Source organism: Vanessa tameamea, chromosome 14, assembly GCF_037043105.1.
Source record: "Vanessa tameamea isolate UH-Manoa-2023 chromosome 14, ilVanTame1 primary haplotype, whole genome shotgun sequence".
NCBI classification, from domain to species: domain Eukaryota; kingdom Metazoa; phylum Arthropoda; class Insecta; order Lepidoptera; family Nymphalidae; genus Vanessa; species Vanessa tameamea.
In genome coordinates, this window is record NC_087322.1 from 8,173,388 (window position 1) to 8,191,669 (window position 18,282).

The 18,282-nt window shown below is 30.1% G+C and overlaps 1 protein-coding gene across 1 annotated transcript in view; it reads left to right on the forward strand.

Annotated features, from left to right (window-relative positions):
* Window positions 1-18,282, forward strand: part of LOC113398560 (protein unc-13 homolog B) — a 307,486-nt gene that overhangs the window by 55,266 nt on the left and 233,938 nt on the right. Inside the window, exons 4-5 of the mRNA XM_064216954.1 lie at window positions 4,157-4,271; window positions 6,734-6,860. Coding sequence (XP_064073024.1) covers window positions 4,157-4,271; window positions 6,734-6,860 — 242 coding nt within the window. The remainder of the gene's footprint in view (window positions 1-4,156; window positions 4,272-6,733; window positions 6,861-18,282) is intronic.

Sequence of the window (18,282 nt, forward strand, 5' to 3'; positions counted from 1 at the left end):
TAAATTCATTCAGTAAATATTTTCACTATTCAGTATTTTTATTATAACATATTCGACTGTACTTGTTTCGCTATTTACAGGTATATTTTGTTTATCCTTTTTATTTATGTGCATCAAATCTTGCATTTGTATTATTAACCAGTTGAAACCAAACGATTGATTTGATGTTACTTATTTGATGAAAATGATAAATTTATTTGGTAATCGTTCCGTTGTACCAAAAAAAAAGTTATCAAACTTATAAATCTCATTTTTGCATTTGATGTCCAAAAATAGCTATCGAAGTGCTTATTGAAATTTTTTCGTAACAGAAACTAGACAAAACGAAGCCTTTTGTCATCTGCTGTTTAAAGTTCAAGGTTGATTTCGTTTGTTGCATGACACGCTGTCTCTCAGGAGTAATATACAAGCGACGCGGGACTGGTTCATGTTTTAAACAAATGTTTATAAACGTCCTATATTTTATTTCCGCGTGGTGTATACTGTGCTGCAGGGTAATTACTGTTAACAAGAACGAAGATAACTTTTTTATTCCAATCTCATTCTTTTAAGCGAATGAATGATAATTAATATTATGTTAGTGTAATATACATTTGCTGTATGTAGTATTATTGTATTATGGTTTGAAGAGAGATCGAGTCAGTGTTGTGACACTGACTCGATCTCGGTCTGACAGGTACAACGGGGATAACGTCTTAGTTCCCAAGGTTGTTGGCGCATTGAGTATGTAAGTGATGGTTAATATATTTTTTATTGTCAGTGATGGACGGGCTCACTACATTATATGTACGTATTGAATATATATTTTTTACAAGTGATTTGAATTTATGAATCGGCAAAGTTGAAAATATTTGCGGATTTTTATAATAGAAACGGATACCTTGTCCCAAGAAGGATTTATTGACTTTGCAGAGTTTGAAACTTAAGCGTCATAAGCTTAACTTTACGTCTCCTGTTTTTACAATTATTGTCACTGATTCTATCAAAGTGATCAATGTTACTGTGAAAATACATAATATTGTTGTAAACATATTGTGATGCAACAGTACTTTGTTAAAAACATCCCGAAGGGAGTCTCTAGCTTAAATTATAAAAAGACCGCACGTCTTTTTATAATTGAAGCTAGTTGTTGTGTGTGTAGCTGTTCAATATCTGTATTCAATATCTACAGCGTTACCCCAAAGTAATATGCCATATGATATAATACTATGAAAATAACCAAAATATACTAGACGAGAGATTAGTCTACCTACATATAAAACAATAAAAAATGGCTGTATAAGATTATATACATAAAAAAAATCTTTAATTTCGTATGAGTTGTATTTTCATACAGAATGTATGTATGTATGTATGTATGTATGTATAAAGAGAAAATACTGAGTTTAGTGTCGGTTCTTCTGGGTAGAATCTATATTCCGAACAGAAGGTTGCTTTATTTTGAATTTAATCTTATAAAATGACGATTTCAAATTTTATTTGAATAAATTATATATTGTTTTTTATTACCAAATATTCAATTTAGTTTTACGCTATTAAGTTTATTCAATTCTGTATTTCAATAATTTAATTTTTACTAACTGTGCCCACGACTTCGTGCGCGTTGTTTGAATTTAAGTTATTTGGATATTGTAGCGTGATTTTATTTTTATTCTATACATAATTCTAAAATAAAAGTAGCCTAACTTACTCCTTATTACATCCGATATCTGCCAGTGAAAGTCCCGTCGAAATCACATCAGCCGTTCCAGAGATTAGCCAGAACAAAAATGTTTTTTTGGTATATGTACATACATATGCATTTAGTAAAAATGTGTTATTTTAATATTACAAACAGACACTCCAATTTTGTTATATGTATAGATTAACATTATTTTAATATTATACGATTATATTGAAATATTTTGTCAATTAACCAAGATAAGAATTTTATCAATTCATTAATTACAAGAGCGACTTAATTTAAGATAAAAGAAGGGCTTAGTCGCGGCACAGCTTTAACGCCGCGTGTTCATTGAAGCCAGTAGTGCTCGTAGTTGCTTTTGATATAATCTAGCGAAATCGGAGCCACGATAGAAACTCGGTTAAGTGCTTTAAAGTTTCTAAGATCGCTTTACCGCTGCCGCTGTTCTCTGTGAAATGGGGTTTCGGATGGTATGAGAGAGTCATGTTTTTTGTTATGTATGTGTGTGTACAGTTGTTGTATTTTGAGCGTAATATCGCGTGAGGTAAATGTAACGGAAAACAGAAGGTGAAAAATAAAATGTTTTAGTGTAAATTATTTCTGGACGTACGTATTCGTATATTACAAAATAACGTGGTCAGTGAAAGTTCTTTTCCATTTTATTTTAACGGAGTTTTTTTATTGAATAAATTATTACTAATTATAAACTACTAGCTACCTTATTTTTCACACAGGTATAATAAGGATCTATAAACAGCTTTTAGATTGAAAAAGCTAGATCGAAAAGAAAATTTTGTTTCTTTTCGCCTTCGAAAGTTTAAGTTCTCAGCGTTTCTCTACAATAATATTCTTGTATACATATAAACCTTTCTCTCGAATCGCTCTGTTTAATGATGAAAAGTGAATTAAAATCCGTTGTGTATTTTAAAGATCTAAGTGTATAGACGCTGGGATGCGACTGTATTTTGTACTATGTAGATTTATGTTAAAATTTGTCAGAATTGTGTAGAGTACCAAGTCAGAGATCAACTCTACCTGATAAAAGTAGATTGTATATGTTGCAGAAAATATTTAGAGCGTTTAAGCGTCAATAGCGCAATTGTTCACGGGCCGCCTAGCGATGTAAAAAGTCGCAGGATCAGAAGTGATAAGCTTAAAAGGAGGGGTATTAGTAATTCCTTAATTAATTTGGGGCATTGCTACTAATCTTTACAAAAAAAAAAAAAATTAAATGAGGAACTTATAAAAATCATAAAGGCATTCATTACAAATACTTTACACATATTAACGAAATTATTTGATTATTGTCAATAATATGTTATTTTAAATTGTCAAAAAAAGTTAATGTTTATCGTAGCGTATTAGTAGTAGCGTCGAATGTCTGTATATTATAGTTGTGTGTAAATAAAATTTCAGCAGTTTGTTTTACTTGTATAATATGTATAAATATATGAGTGAGATTCTAGAAAAAAAAAGTAAAATACCTGAAGTTAACAATAGCATTACGATCGTCACGCCAAGCATTGTTTAACGTCATTCTTAACAATTCATATTAACTGTAATACTACTGTATTGCGAATCGTATATGCACTGAACGTTTTTATAATGTACAGTAAACTATTTAAAAAAGATAATTGAAATAATAGAGCTACGAACTGAATTCTACTATCCAATTTCCTTCAAAGATATATTGTAATATATATAAGGAAATACGACTATTGTCCTTCAAAACTGTGTCAGCTAACTTTAAATAGAATGACTTTAATATAGTGAAAAGTTGCAGCCTATTTATGTTCCACTGTTTTGCAAAGGCTTTTTCTCCTTTTTCGAGAAGAGGGTTTATTGTTTTATCCTGCACTCGGTGATTAAGAATATACCACCTCTCCAATATGGTTTGATGGATTTTCTCAGGATGTTTTTTTTGACCGCCGACAAAATAATATGATAAGTTAATTTAAACATTTAACATTTTATTAACAAAGGAATATTTTAAAGAAAATGACTCGAAATTTCATAATAGTTTTCGAAAGATAAAAATACAGTTATGGCCTAAGTCATGAAAGTACAGCAATCGCATTTACATACGACAGTCACACGGGTTAAGTTCGTTTATTGACAATATTTTTATAAAACTATGTATTTATAAAACGTATCTGAAATTAGAATTCAAGATGTAGATTGGGCATAAAAAACTTCTTCACTAATTAAATAAAATGAATGTTTGTCAGTTTTTCGTCAATGTGTTCTTAAGCTATTTCTCCGATTTTAATTTGGTGAGGTGTTCCGTGTTAGCCAGTGAAAGCACTAACTAAAAAATAAATAGATTTTTTAAACTTAAGTTTTATATATGGCCCATATTCTAATTGTACAGGTGATAAATAATTATAATGTAATTATGATTTCAAAATAAATATTATACCAATTAAAAATTTCCATATGTTTAATAAATGATTATGATTTCTTTTTTCATAGTGAAATCAACGATATCAATCTGGGGCTACTGGTGGAGGTGTGGAACAAAGGCGTCATATGGGATCGCGCCCTCGGGTATCACTACCTGCCTCTCACCTCCGTCGCTTATGATGAGGTAAGAATAAACTGCCTAAACGTTGTTTAGTTTAATTAAAAACTGATTTTATTTTTTGTCATCATTGATTTTATATTTGAAAGAAGACAATATTATTTTAACTAATCACATCCCAAACAGCATTTTTAGGAAAGATATATAATGCTTGTTGACTTCCAGACACAATATAAAACATACATATACAATTGTATTTAACTAATATGACTGTATTTTTAGATGTTGAAAAAGAGAACTACTGAGTTTCTTGTTGGTTCTTCTCGGTAGAATCTACATTCCGAAACGGTGGTAGCTTTACTAAATATAGTTTGTTAAATGACGATTCAAAAGTGCTTGTAAAAGCCTACTTGAATAAAGAATATTTTTATTTTTTGATTTTGATATATTATAATACAAAATGTTAACAATTGGTGATAAACTACTTACAGCTTTTTTGTCAAATAAAAGTTTAACTCCTATGTAATTGTGTGTATGGAATTATTTATGATGTTGATTTACTTAAAAATATAGAGTATATTTAACTTTTCCGCGATCGAATAATAATCATAATAATAAAGGTACAGATAAAATACTCTTTCCAAGGATTCTCTTTGAGGCAAAGCGCCAAGAAGTCTAGCAAAATTTCCCCTTTAGATATTAAGGTAAGTTCCTAGAAAAAAAAAGAAAATGCAGACTCGTGCTCATCAAAGAGTATTCATCTAAACGGATCTAAGACCTACAGATTCCTATTACAGTTATTAAAAAAAATATATTGAAATATTTATATCTATTATCGTCATACGTTTACAATACTATTCGTTATGCTTAGTCTTAGTCAACGGTAGCTTTTAAATAACGCCTCGTGAACATTGCTACTATCCGTAAGCATAACAATTAGTTTCTTAAATATTTTAAGAACTAATAACTTAATATTTGTCTATTGTGATATTTTAAGAGTCTGTATTCAATGACAGACAAAACTGCCAACGAAACAAGTTTTGTTAATGATGCTTAAACATTTGATTTTTCATACATATTACTAACCTAAATGAAAATAAAAACATTTTATTTTCGATAGACGTAAGTCTATCGTATATTATATATATATAAAATAGCGTGTAACATAATTATTAATAAATATAATCTTGACACACTTTGTAATTGCTTTTGTTACGACGTTTGCATGTTGAAGCTTAATATATTTTTTGGTTTGATAAAAATAATTTAATCTCAATAAACTCTAGTAACAGAAGAAGCGGCCGTTAAAGATATGAACCGAAACTAAGGGACAAGATTTTTATGAAGCTTCAAGGTGTGACAGTGACTTGTTAATTTCTGTGAGCGCTTTCCCATGTCCATTAAGCAGCATTTAAGTTTTCACAGAGCGCTATAAATAGTTTTTGCTCGTTTATCTTATTTTTATTCGTGGAAAATTTAAGAGTTTTCATGTAGTGTTTTTTTGTAACGGCTAACTCAATAACTTTGTATTGGTCTGACTGGAGCTTGAACCTAGGAATTTAGGGCCTCAAATTAATATAACCACTAGATCAACGTTGACGATCAGTTAAAGTCAAACACAACAACAATTTGAAAATATTGTTTGGAAGAATTTTTCATTTCAAGAAATACTAATAATAGATATTCTAGTTTTGAAAAGTTACTATTAGTTTTTCAAGAAACAGTTCCATAATGTTCATGTTTCATAGGTTCTCTCTAACGACACATCGGCTTTACACTATTGTAGAACTCAAGAAAATAATTCGAGTGAAGCTAACAGCTGGGCCACAAGACGTGACAAGTTAGTTGCTAATAGATTTCAGACATCGTTTAGCCTATTATAGTTTGTACTGTTAATTTAATAGCCCTAGTTTTAATCTTTAATATAAGAAATTAGTTTAATTGTCCAGACCGTATAAAATCGTTCGTTCGTATAAATAACGTATGATAATTGATCCGATTACGAGATATTACAGTTTTAATAGGAAATGGTATTTTTTATGCACAATGGAACGCAAATTGCGTTGAATTAAAATGAAAATTCTTATTAAAATTACGATTAAAAAGTACTAGTGAAAGATAATTTGAATGAAGTTTTAATATCGTAAAAAGTGACGAGCATTGGTCCACCGTTCGAAATTTTTATATTTGAGTAAAACGAAAAGTATGAAGCTACGAAATATAATATCACTTATACTTTGTTTTGGATGGATACAGCAGCTAGACCTGTTGCTGATTGTTTTCTTTAATTTCGTAGGAAATTTTTTCTTAATAAATTTTTTGGTTAAGGATTAAAAACTAAAACATATAATACTTAATTTTCAGCCTCTCTCAGAGGTTCGTAATATTTTAGAGTATTAGAGTAGTCTTAACGAAAGCTGTTACTAACTATTTTGTTCGTACATATGAGAAATCTCAGAAGTCTCAGACGTCTTTTAAACGGATACGAAATTAATTAATTCTTAACAATTATTTCATTGATGCTACAGCAAGGGTGCGGCGGGCGGTGGGTGGAGCTGGAGGCGCAGCTGATGATGCGCGGCGGCGCGGTGGTCGGCACCACCGGGCCCACTGGCCATGCCTTGCTGTTGGACTGCCGGTTCGAGCCGCCTTTTGGTAAGTAGCAATAGAGACTATGTAATTTTACAGAAGAATGGGTACCAAAAATACACTAAATGTTAAAATATCAACAAACTATTGAGACTGCTTTGACTGGTTACGCCATAGACTCTATATAATGCCAGTAGGTAGGTCTCTGGCATCAACTAATTTAGAACAAATCTGATTTATTTTTGCAAGGTGCTGAGAATTAGTGATTAATTTTAACATTCTTAAAAATGTTAATTTTAATATGATATCTTCAATCTTAGTATCATAGTTTTGTATAACTTACTGCACAACAGTGTTTTATAGAAAACTAAAACAATTTCGAACGGTTGAATTTTTGTCCTTTAAATATGTGAATTAGTACAAAGAGAAATCGAGGTAGTCTGTAATGTTTTTACAAATAATACATAGTTGTGTTTTTAAAATAATTTTATTCATCTTGTAATGTATGTTTAATTCGAGACATTTAAAACATTACTTGACCTAGCTTTGGCAATCTCAAGACTACATGAGCGCAGCTCGAGCGTAGGAATGGGCTTTCGTTGTATATTTCATTTTCTTAAGCAGAGTAAGCGATGTGCCTTTTTCGTAAATGAGGGCAACCTCTTGTTTTATGACTATTTATGAACACGTATGCTACCTAAATGATGCAAGGTTGGTGTCGGTGACAAAATACCTAGTTATGCTTTGGATTTTTTTGTTCTTTGTTTACTAAGAAACATTTTAGTTTATTTTCTTTTAAGTTTGATTGTAGTACTTTCGTTTATTGATATAAACCTACGTGTATAGAGTGTTTTATTTTAAATGGATGTGTTTTCCTTTTTTTATCTACATAAATTTGGAATACAAGAAAATTGATTAAAAATCTTATGCTCACTTAAAATACAAATATATTTTATTATAATTTAATATTAAAAACATTTGAGCCATTTATATGTATAGGTTAATTTTACATGACCATTCGATACGATACCATTTGCTCGTATATTTTTTAATACTTATAATTAACAAATCAACATAAGTAATGTTTTGAATATTAATGTTCATTGAAATTTTAAGATATTTAAGTAATATATGTAGGGTTATACGATAGCATGAAAAGACGAGATATTATCCTTAACAGCTACATCCTTGGCAGCATCAAAATTGTCGGGCTGGCGCCGGTCGAATGGACGGCCTCGCCAATTTTATTATGTGGCTTGGGACGGTTTACTTCGTACTGCTTCATGATCTCGTCCTAGATTAGAAGAATTAAATGAACTGTTATATTCTCCTTGTAAAATGTAACCATGACTGTCGCGTATCATGCGAACTATCGTTGAATACAAATAATGCTATCATTATTTTTAACCGACTAAATAAAGTGTCTCAATTCGTTTGTGCATCTCGTTTTTCTAAAATTATAAGCTGATTTTGATGATTCTTCAAGCGTTAGGTTTAGTAGAGTTAAAATTGAATGTTATTGGACATATTTTACTTTATATTTCAGGTAAAGGTTTAAAGTTGTTTTTTATTTATTAAAGAAAATTATTTAAATCATAATTTTACCCGCATTTTTTGTCGCGATTAGATAGTAATGTCTCATTTTATAATATTAATTTGTTTGAATCAAAATTATTGACTCGTTTATGAATGAGTCTCTAAGTCATCTTTATGAACATAACAGTGAAAAAATTTTCCGTCATATTGCTTTTTCTGGTGACGGGAGGACTGGTAAACCAGGCGGATTAAATGGAAAATGCTACATGTCAATCTTGTTACCGCTCCACATGGTCATGATTTCAATATTAGTCATTATTGATTTTTGATATTAAATTAAAGGGTGCTACCTAAACTTTACTAAAACTTACATATACAAGTTTTGAATGTACTTCTAAAAGTATCGCTTCATCTGCCATTTCGTCATCCCACTAGTGACCTTTATAAAAGAGCAAGAGGTAGCTAGCATTAGAAAACTAATTACAAATCAACGGCTCCGTAGATCACAGGCTTTCTGTTCCACGATTGATAAAAATCTGCAAAAGACGTGATCGCTCTTCGCAAAGGCACTACGAAAGAATTGCTTCAACTTTTAAGTGCTTAGTGACAAGTTGATGGTGTAACTTTTGCAATAAATAAATAAATAAAAAAAAAAACTTTATCATAAATTTAAACCACAATAGTAAAAATATCTATCCAACCGCTATGTTAGACGAGTTTTAAAATGGCTTATTACTTTGACTTATTTTACATTTGAAATATAATAAAGGCAAACATACACACATACACACATGCCTGTGCGTTTAATATTATTATTAATTATTTTTTATAACTTGCCAAAACAGTTAGGGACTGAAACATAGTTATCTAGTTCCGAAGCTCGGGCTTCATTATACTGTACATCAATTGGTTTTACACAAGGAAGTCGATTATTATTATTATTATGTAAATTCAGTATTGATAAACAATTGACCTTTATTTTTTTTCCTGAATATTTCAATCACTGATTTCTTGGCGGGATGAGATGATAAGTTTTTATCTATGAGCCAATGGCGCCGTCTGGCCGGGGATGGCAGACTCGTGGGTGGCAAGGTCAACTTGACATGAATGGAAAACGTTACGGTTACAGACGATCCGGCGACAATAACAATTGAAATGTACCGAATAAATCATATTAGATTCTAGCAAAAACATAATGTTTGATATACGTGTATGTGTGTGTGTCATCCTATATGATATTATATAATCATATTATGGTAAGAAAATGCGTAGATAAGACCGATATTTTTATTTTTTTGTCTGAGTAACATTTCGTTAGTTTAAGCGCAAAAGGTCTGATGTAAAATTATATATAAAAAACGGAATATATCTTTGTTTTATAATATAGTATAATCATGCACGTATATGTAAAAGATTTGGATTAAATCTAATGAATTCTAATAATTATATTTTAGAGTATGTTCGATAGAGAACTTACTTTTAACGAAAGATCAATCTTTCTACTAATATGATACTCGTATAATTTATATAGTATATTAATTTATTAATGTGATATAAACTATATGTCAATTATATATTATATGAACGTATTCCTGTACTACTTTTATGGTACACATTGAATTGATATAAATAATAAAGTACAGTACGATATTTCCACTAAAAGTAATTAATTACATAAAAATTAAGTATGTTTATTAGTCTTTGTTGTCTCCGAATTACCTACACACACCGAAACCTATTTAAATATTCGATATCATAAAGAAACGTCGTTATTTCACATATTTCGCAGTTAAGTCTATACTAAATTAACTTGTGGTTTTCTGTAAATTTAGGCCACGTTAAGCTTGTGGCTATTTCAGTTCAGTTGCGCTGCATATTAAAGTATTTGGTTAAACAATAGTGCCTTGTGGCGAATTATTTTCATATCTGAACAAAACTATCTGAAAAAGCTATGAATTTGTTAGAGTGTTTATAAATACTCTTATTTTTATTGTGACCAGTCAAGCGAATATTTTCGAAATATTCAATATGTTTATTCAAGTAGGTAGCTGGTTACAAGCAATTTTGAATTTTACAAGTTTAATTGCAATATAAAGCTAGTACCGGTTCATATTTCTATCGAGAACCGGAAGGAAACAAACCATCAATCAAAAATATACTTGTAATAATCATGTACAATTGTATCTTTGTATCCTGTTTGATCATCAAATGTATGAATAACCTTTTCTAATACTCAAATATTCTCGTAAGCTCTAGATCAAAGGTGCTTTCAACAGATCATAATCTGGCAAAGAGTAACAAAGCCATTTTGGTTCTAAAAAGCTAATCCTTATATCTATTCTTCAGTGTCGTAATATTTTGTAATTATATGGAGTATATAAATTGTATTGTAAGTTAATTAAAAGTTACAAAAGGCTGGTATATAAGGAAAACAACGATAAAAATATATTGTTTTTTGTATCGAAGAAAATATATACAGAGATAAGACTTTAAATAGGCATGAATTATGTGAAAAAAAAACAGGACCACTATGCCGTTTGATTCCGATATGAGTACTAATTCATTTTATTTTATTTTCGGGAAACATACAGCATAGTATACTACACAAATATTTGATACGAAAAAGTCCATCATAAGACAACAAAGTTTTCACTGTTACATTAAAACATGGAGTAAATGTAATAAAATATTTACTATCATCTTCTTCATTAAATCGAAGTATATAAATTTAGGTTTTTTTTAAGTAAATTATTTTAAACTGTAACAAAAAAAAAAAAAGAAAAACAATCACAACAAATAATATTAATGTCAAATAGTTTATAATAATCTAAATAATTGATGGATGACTCCAATTTACAACATATATGAAGTACTGTTTTGTGCAATAACGATGGCACTACACAAATCCACAACATAATATTGTCTTAAATTCCAAGGTCTTTATAGTTTCTTCGTAATTCATCAAATTAAATTTATTTCACTAAATATTATGATTATTAAATAAACTTAGCTATCAGCACTTGGAACACAACCAGTAATGCTGTCAGTACAATTAATATTCAAAATGCCAATTGCCTATTAACAAGAAACGATTTGTTTTGTTTACGGAAAGGAGAATTGATTTCGAGGATAATATAGCTCAGAAGCTACCATTGACTTCAGGATCGTAGGTGTAGATGTTCGAGTAAGACACATGTTAAATTTTTAATAAATTAATAATTGTCAAAAAACTTCAATGAGACTATTCTACTTAGGAAAACAATTTTGTTTTTAAACATAGTAACTAGATTTTATTCGATTGACATCCAAAAGGATCCTCGAATAGACATCCAGTAAAGACTTATTTGATGGAATGACTGGTAGAATATTTATGTAAAACATCTGAGGTATAATAATAAAAATAATATATAATTTTTTTTAAGAACAGATTTATTCCAATTTTCTCTCTGCTTCCTTTTGATATGCTTTGACGGAAAGTAATGAGGAAATTTAACTTTCTTATGTGACTTTTCAGACAAACAACGATATGTAGCTAAAAGGAAAGGTTAGAAAATACTAATGTTGCGGCATATGATGTAGACTTTTTAATTAGTTTAGGTTGTCTATCAATGTATACAAACATAAAGCTTGCAAATTAGAAAGTGTAAAAAAATCTTACAGTATAGTTTTACGATATCTTCTAAATCAAATACCTCATTGCAGATAAGAAAATCTCTTCTGTGTGAACCGTCTTTTTATCGACACCAATATTTAAATGGGTTTATTTCCGCTGAAGTTTCCGTTGCGATATTCGTATAAAGTTTTCTATAGTTGTATTGCGTTGCCAACGCGGTCTCGTTGTTTCATTTAGCTCGGGTGTTTTGAAAATGGATCGCCATTTTGTATTATACTGAACTGGCATATCTAGTCCGTGTTTGAAGATAAAATAATACAGGCCTATTGGGTCTTTAAATTTACGATTATATTTTGTAAATCATTCATATAAATTTTTGCATCACATCACAATTTATTCATTCAATTTGAATAAAGAACATTTGTTGCTGGTATGTTTTTCATTATTAATCTTTATTAGGTTTTCTTCAACAATAACGCGACAATTTTCTTTATCTGACAGCATGACTTCGTTGAACGCAAATTCCAATTTAAGTATTACTAACTGAAAATTACATTCAACTTTTTCCATTATCTTAGCGTGATGAACAATGAGCGATTCAAAAAGTATGTTTCTCATAATACCCTAAGGGCTTGTACAAAGTGGCTGGAAAAATTAATCTCTCAGTTTTTATGTATATTTTAAATAACAAACTTCCGCATTAATTTCGATCGGAGTCCCGAGACCGGGAAAATAATAAATAGGATTAAAAGCTTAATTGAAATGAAACGATGATACTGCGGTAACTGTAATAAGGAAAAATTACATTTTGTCGTACTAACGAGTAAGTATTGAAGTTCAGTTCCTATGAAATTACATCACTTTATAATGTTAACTGACAGTAATAAGGACGTTGTTCTACATAAGAGTTATTACGTGCTTTTTTATGTTAATACTGTAGACGTGTATTGTTATCGATAACAGTTGCATTCAAATATAATTGATTTTGTTATTCTTCTTTTATAACTTCTTTTTAACTACTAAAAGAATTAACAAAGGTTAGGTTCATTCGAAACAAATATATATTTTTTTTTCGGATTTGAATTCGACTCATTGTGTAAAATCTATATACGTGAACTTACAAGTGGGCTCACCACCTCAACTTTGCATAATTGTTAAAAGGTATTCAATTGCTGGTACCGTAAGAGTCACTTGGCAAAAAAAAAAAATGAAATGAAAAATGAAAAATGTTATACACAAGCGAGACAAGCGCTACTGAGATTTGAAGTGCTTAATTTGTGTTATATTATAATACCGAGCCGAGCCGCCGAGCACGAGATGAATTATAAACACAAATTAAGCACATGAAAATTCAGTGGTGCCTGCCTGGGTTTGAACCCGAAATCATCGGTTAAGATGCACGCGTTCTAACCACTGGGCCATCTCGGCTCTCAAGAAGAAGAAGAAACGTGCATGTGTCTAATTTCAACGAAATTCAGCCACTAACCCACATTAGAGTAGCGTGGTGGAATATACTCCAAAACCTTCTCCTGAAGAGGAGGCCTTAGCCCAGCGGTGGGAAATTTACAAGCTGTTAATGTGTCCATCAATATGTAAATATTACATGTTAAATTTAAAATAAGAATTATGTACAGAAGTGAATTATAGAAGGTGTAAGAGCTCTCTATCGCCATCATACTCTCATCACAGCGACACAAACATTCATCTCGCGAAGAGAATACGAATTGCCATTTCGTTTTTTGCCCGTTAAAGTTGCAAAAGTTGTAGTTGTGCTGACACAATAGCGTGAGCGCCGGCTGTAGGCACACTTTGAAACGTGGGTTACGCAAGCCATTATTTTCAACCGATTTTTAAACGTAATTCTCTCATTACTAAGTTCATAGAGAGCATTTTCCGCTGAATCACTTTACACATTGTTTTAGAGTTGTAAGGCTTTTAGTTTTGTAAGAGTTTGAAATGTAAGCGATGATATTCTTGACATTGTTACAAATTATTCATTTCAATATCTGAAACTTTATTTAAAAGAAAGAAATTGTGATTTTTATTTAGAAAAGGAATATCGTTAGGTTAACGGTTACGTAACTCTTTCATACATATTCTTATAAGATTATAAAATGAAAATACATAGATATTTTCAGAAACTTTTATCATGAACTTTTCAAACGCAGCGGTAGCCATTAACGATCTCATTAAGATCGTTAACGTTTGGTTAAATAGAATTCAATCCACTATTCAATTCAAATAGAAAGATAGAATTTATATGATATTATAAGAAGAAAAATTGAATTTATGAGCCCCTAGGTCATCATTTATTTACGAGCCGTTCAAAATAAGCATTATTATCCAGAAAAGTGCAATATACCACTATACACGTTATTTCGCTACGATAAAAAATTAAGTTGGATGGTTTCACGCACTGTCAAAGAAAAAACTCAGCGTCATACTTCGCTTAATGTCCAGTGTAACATAACCTCTGGCCTATTCAAAAATAGTTCTAGACAAAATGAAATAGAGTCACACAGCGTTACTCTCAGAGTCAAGTATAATTGGACGCTTGAATGGTTGTTTTACGATGAAATGGGGGCATCTTCCGAGCTGTCGCGATGCCCTCCGTTCTAATTATACTTTTCTAAAGCCAGTTCTGCTACCTAGTCGGCCGGCGTTCTATCGCTTACAGAATTACTGACAGTCTATGTAAGTGCCTTAGTTGTAACATTAAGAGTTAAATCGAGTCATTGTTTTTATTTTTACTGTTATGTATGTATCCGTAAATGTAGATGTGTTATATATTGTCTCTTTCTATTTTTCTTACACGTCTGTGTTATTTAATCAATATAATGTAGTGCAGTTTGTTGAACGATGTTAGACCAAGCGCTATTATGTTGTGTCGTGTCTTTGACTGAATGAAACTGTATTTCGCAATGTGTTTGTTTATTTTTAGTTTTGAATAATTTCTTAAGAATTTGTTTGTATTTAAATTAAAACTTGTTACATTTTCTGCGAGAGAATGTGGTGATTATCTTGAATAAGATTGGTCAAATGTATTGTATTCGTTTTGTTCATTATAATTCAATGTGATAGAAATTATCATACTGAAAAATAGACGGCCAAGGTTGAGTCGGATTTTAATTGTATTCTATATTGTGAGTTAAAAATTAAGAATGAAATCAATTGAAATATAAATTGGAATGTATTGTTTAAATTAAATTATAAATTAAATAAAAAATAAAAAGTTAGCTTCAAGAAGTTTTGACTTACTAGTGACGTAGAGACAGCTGCGTCTCACATAACTGTTCCTATTATACCTTGTAGACATCCTATGACCATTATTGTTTATACTCGTAATATTATTTAGTATGCTATATCGTTAGAATCCTTACATCAACGTAACTGACATTGACAATACATTGTTTTTAAATCAATTCAACCAACACTACGGTTCCATTTTTTAATGTAAAAAAAATATGTTTTTTATTTAATAAAATAGCGATTTAAAAATGTTCCAAATTTAAATATTTTATTTATTTACTCAAATAAAGAAGACGAGCAGATGTGACTCCGTTGTATGTGATCGTCGGGATATTGACGTTGTATAAACCATTAATCTTGTTTCGTGTAATAATAATATTTACAACGTCTTAGTAGCCTTTAAAATGACATACAGAGTGTTGACGTTTTGTATATAAATCATTTATCATAAGGACCAGTAAAATATCAAAATCAAAATTTTTATTCAATATAGATTAAATAGAGGCAATAGAAATGTAATAACTATTTTATCGGGCGTGCGATTCTGTAAGAATTCACATCGTAACCCATTCATGATAGCCGATAATACTTGTATAATTAGAATTAATAAAGTCAGTGTCGCAGATAACATTCTAACATTTGCACGATCGCGTTCTACGGTGTGTTTTGAGTTACGGAATACCTCCACGTGTAAAATACTTAAAAAATTGTCACCGCATAATAACGTCGCTCTCACGTACTCGTACTTTGTACGGTACGACTTACTATCTACAATTATGTATAGAGTTCCACTATGACTAGTATGAAGTATAACGATAAAAAATGTAACTCATTGAGAGTTTTATTAGAATTCAGTCGATACCTTGCTATGCACAGTCGTTTCTATACATATATGCATAATGTCAACTATGAATAGATGATTCGTTATGTAAAAATATAGTCGGGAAAACATTTCTAATTATTTTCAACAATGAATCATAAAGCTGGTGTTAGGAGTGACATTATTGTCGTACAAGAGGTCGTGATTACTAGTTATTATGATACAAGGATGATTGAAATATTTATTTATGTTTTAAATCATAAATATCTTTAATTATCTCTGCATGGAGCAAGGTCGATTATTCAAGATCAGTTAATCTATTGATTAATATTCTAACGGACGGCTGCAACCATGAATGTTCAAACGGCTGTGATTATCCAACTGAAAGGATTTAAGCGGATTATACGACAATAATCAACGGTTCTACCCTTGTAATTGACAGTCTGATGGGTATACGATATGTAAAGCAATATTTAGATACATTTGCGTTTTAGATTCGTTATGTTAGTAAAACAGAAATTCAGTTACGCTATATTAAAATATTATATAACAATGATAATAATAAATATATAATCTTTTTATATAATGTATGTTATGATTATGTTTGATGTTTTAGTAGTTTTCAGCGTTTAAATTGTTTGTCTAGTAAGATAAAGTCATTAAGGAATATCGTTAGGAGTTATTTCAAAATAGCATGAGTTGTGTTACACAATAAAGTTCCAGCTATAAGATAAATCGCAAAATGTATATGTAACTATGATTTACTAGTTTATTTAATAGCTTACATTATGTATTTCTTCTCAAGGTGTACTTTTATTACAGTAGCGTGCTTCAATACCATAAAATTAATTATTTAAATAATATAGTAATTTTATATCTAAAAATAGTTTCGAGTGTTAAAATGTTAATATGTTGAAACTAAACGCGAGTTTATTAAGTCTTTCATCTCACTAGAAATTTAAACATGTACATTAAAGTAGTTTGTAAATTAATTGATTGCTTAATATTATGCTTATTTGAATTAATTTAAATTAAAAACTATTTGTTTAAGCAATGGTTAGTTGTACGAAATGTTACTTTTAAATATATTTAACAAATATGGTATTAACATGATTACTACTAGTGTAATAGAGCTTTGAAAAGTGTACTTAAATAATATTATGAAGTTCAAAATGTAACGTAAATTTTCACCCCAAATTTTATGTTAAGAGTATCAGGTAGGTTGTTATTTATTAGTGCTTAGTACTCTAGTAGCTCTTATTACAGTTTTGTCACGAGATTTCTCGTTAAAAATAGCAAAAGCTCTTATTTAACATCGGCCCATTTCGTAACAACGAAAATATCGTTAGAAAATTTCATGGAAATTAAGGTGTCAGTTTTTAACTTGTTTATTTAATTGTGTCGACGAAACAAAATAATCAAATAAATTAACAACAGTAGTAATTTGAGTGATATTTCAAAGATTTCAAATTAAAAACATTTTGAGAAAATGAATAATGTTTATAGAATAGTATTTCCGGCATATAGAAACATATATTTTATTTTTCGTAAAATTAATTGCAACGTATCATAAATATTTGAAGTCGTTTTTAAATGTAGTATTTTTGTGGACACGCTGATAAGTAGTATTGGTCATATCTGAATCGAAAAGCATAGAAATAATGAGAAAACTGTCATGTTAGTTATTTAAAAAAATGTGAACCAGCTACCGAGACAATGTGTTTTTAAAGATTCTTCTCAGGTATTGTTTCTCGAGAACTTTTCATCTTTAAAGAAACCTCTCCCCTATTGAAAGAAAAGTTACACGTGTATAAGCTATACTGTTTGCTTAGTCCAATGTCTAAAACACTCGCGACCAAGTTTCCGAGTATTTCTATCAATGAAATAGTTCCTACATACTAATCATGTAGTATGAGCTTAAATACTGACGATTTTTCATAATTAGTAGTAAGTTTTGGGAAATATTCAATAAGGATGCCGTTATATAAAAACAAACTTACACACACCTACACACACACAAATTGTCCAACAAATTAACCAACATTATATATTTAAGCATTTGCAAAATCAAAAAGACCACTAAATGTCGTCTCCTTGAAATTTCAGAGAACAAAATAAATCACTGTGATTAATTATACTTTATGATGAAATATGTAAATTGTAGCCTTTTATAGAAATAAAGTCGCTATAAAAAGTAAATTACATTTACGTCATCGGCTTAAAACATTTGCCCAGAGGGTATGCTGCTTAGCTTTATTTACATATGTAAT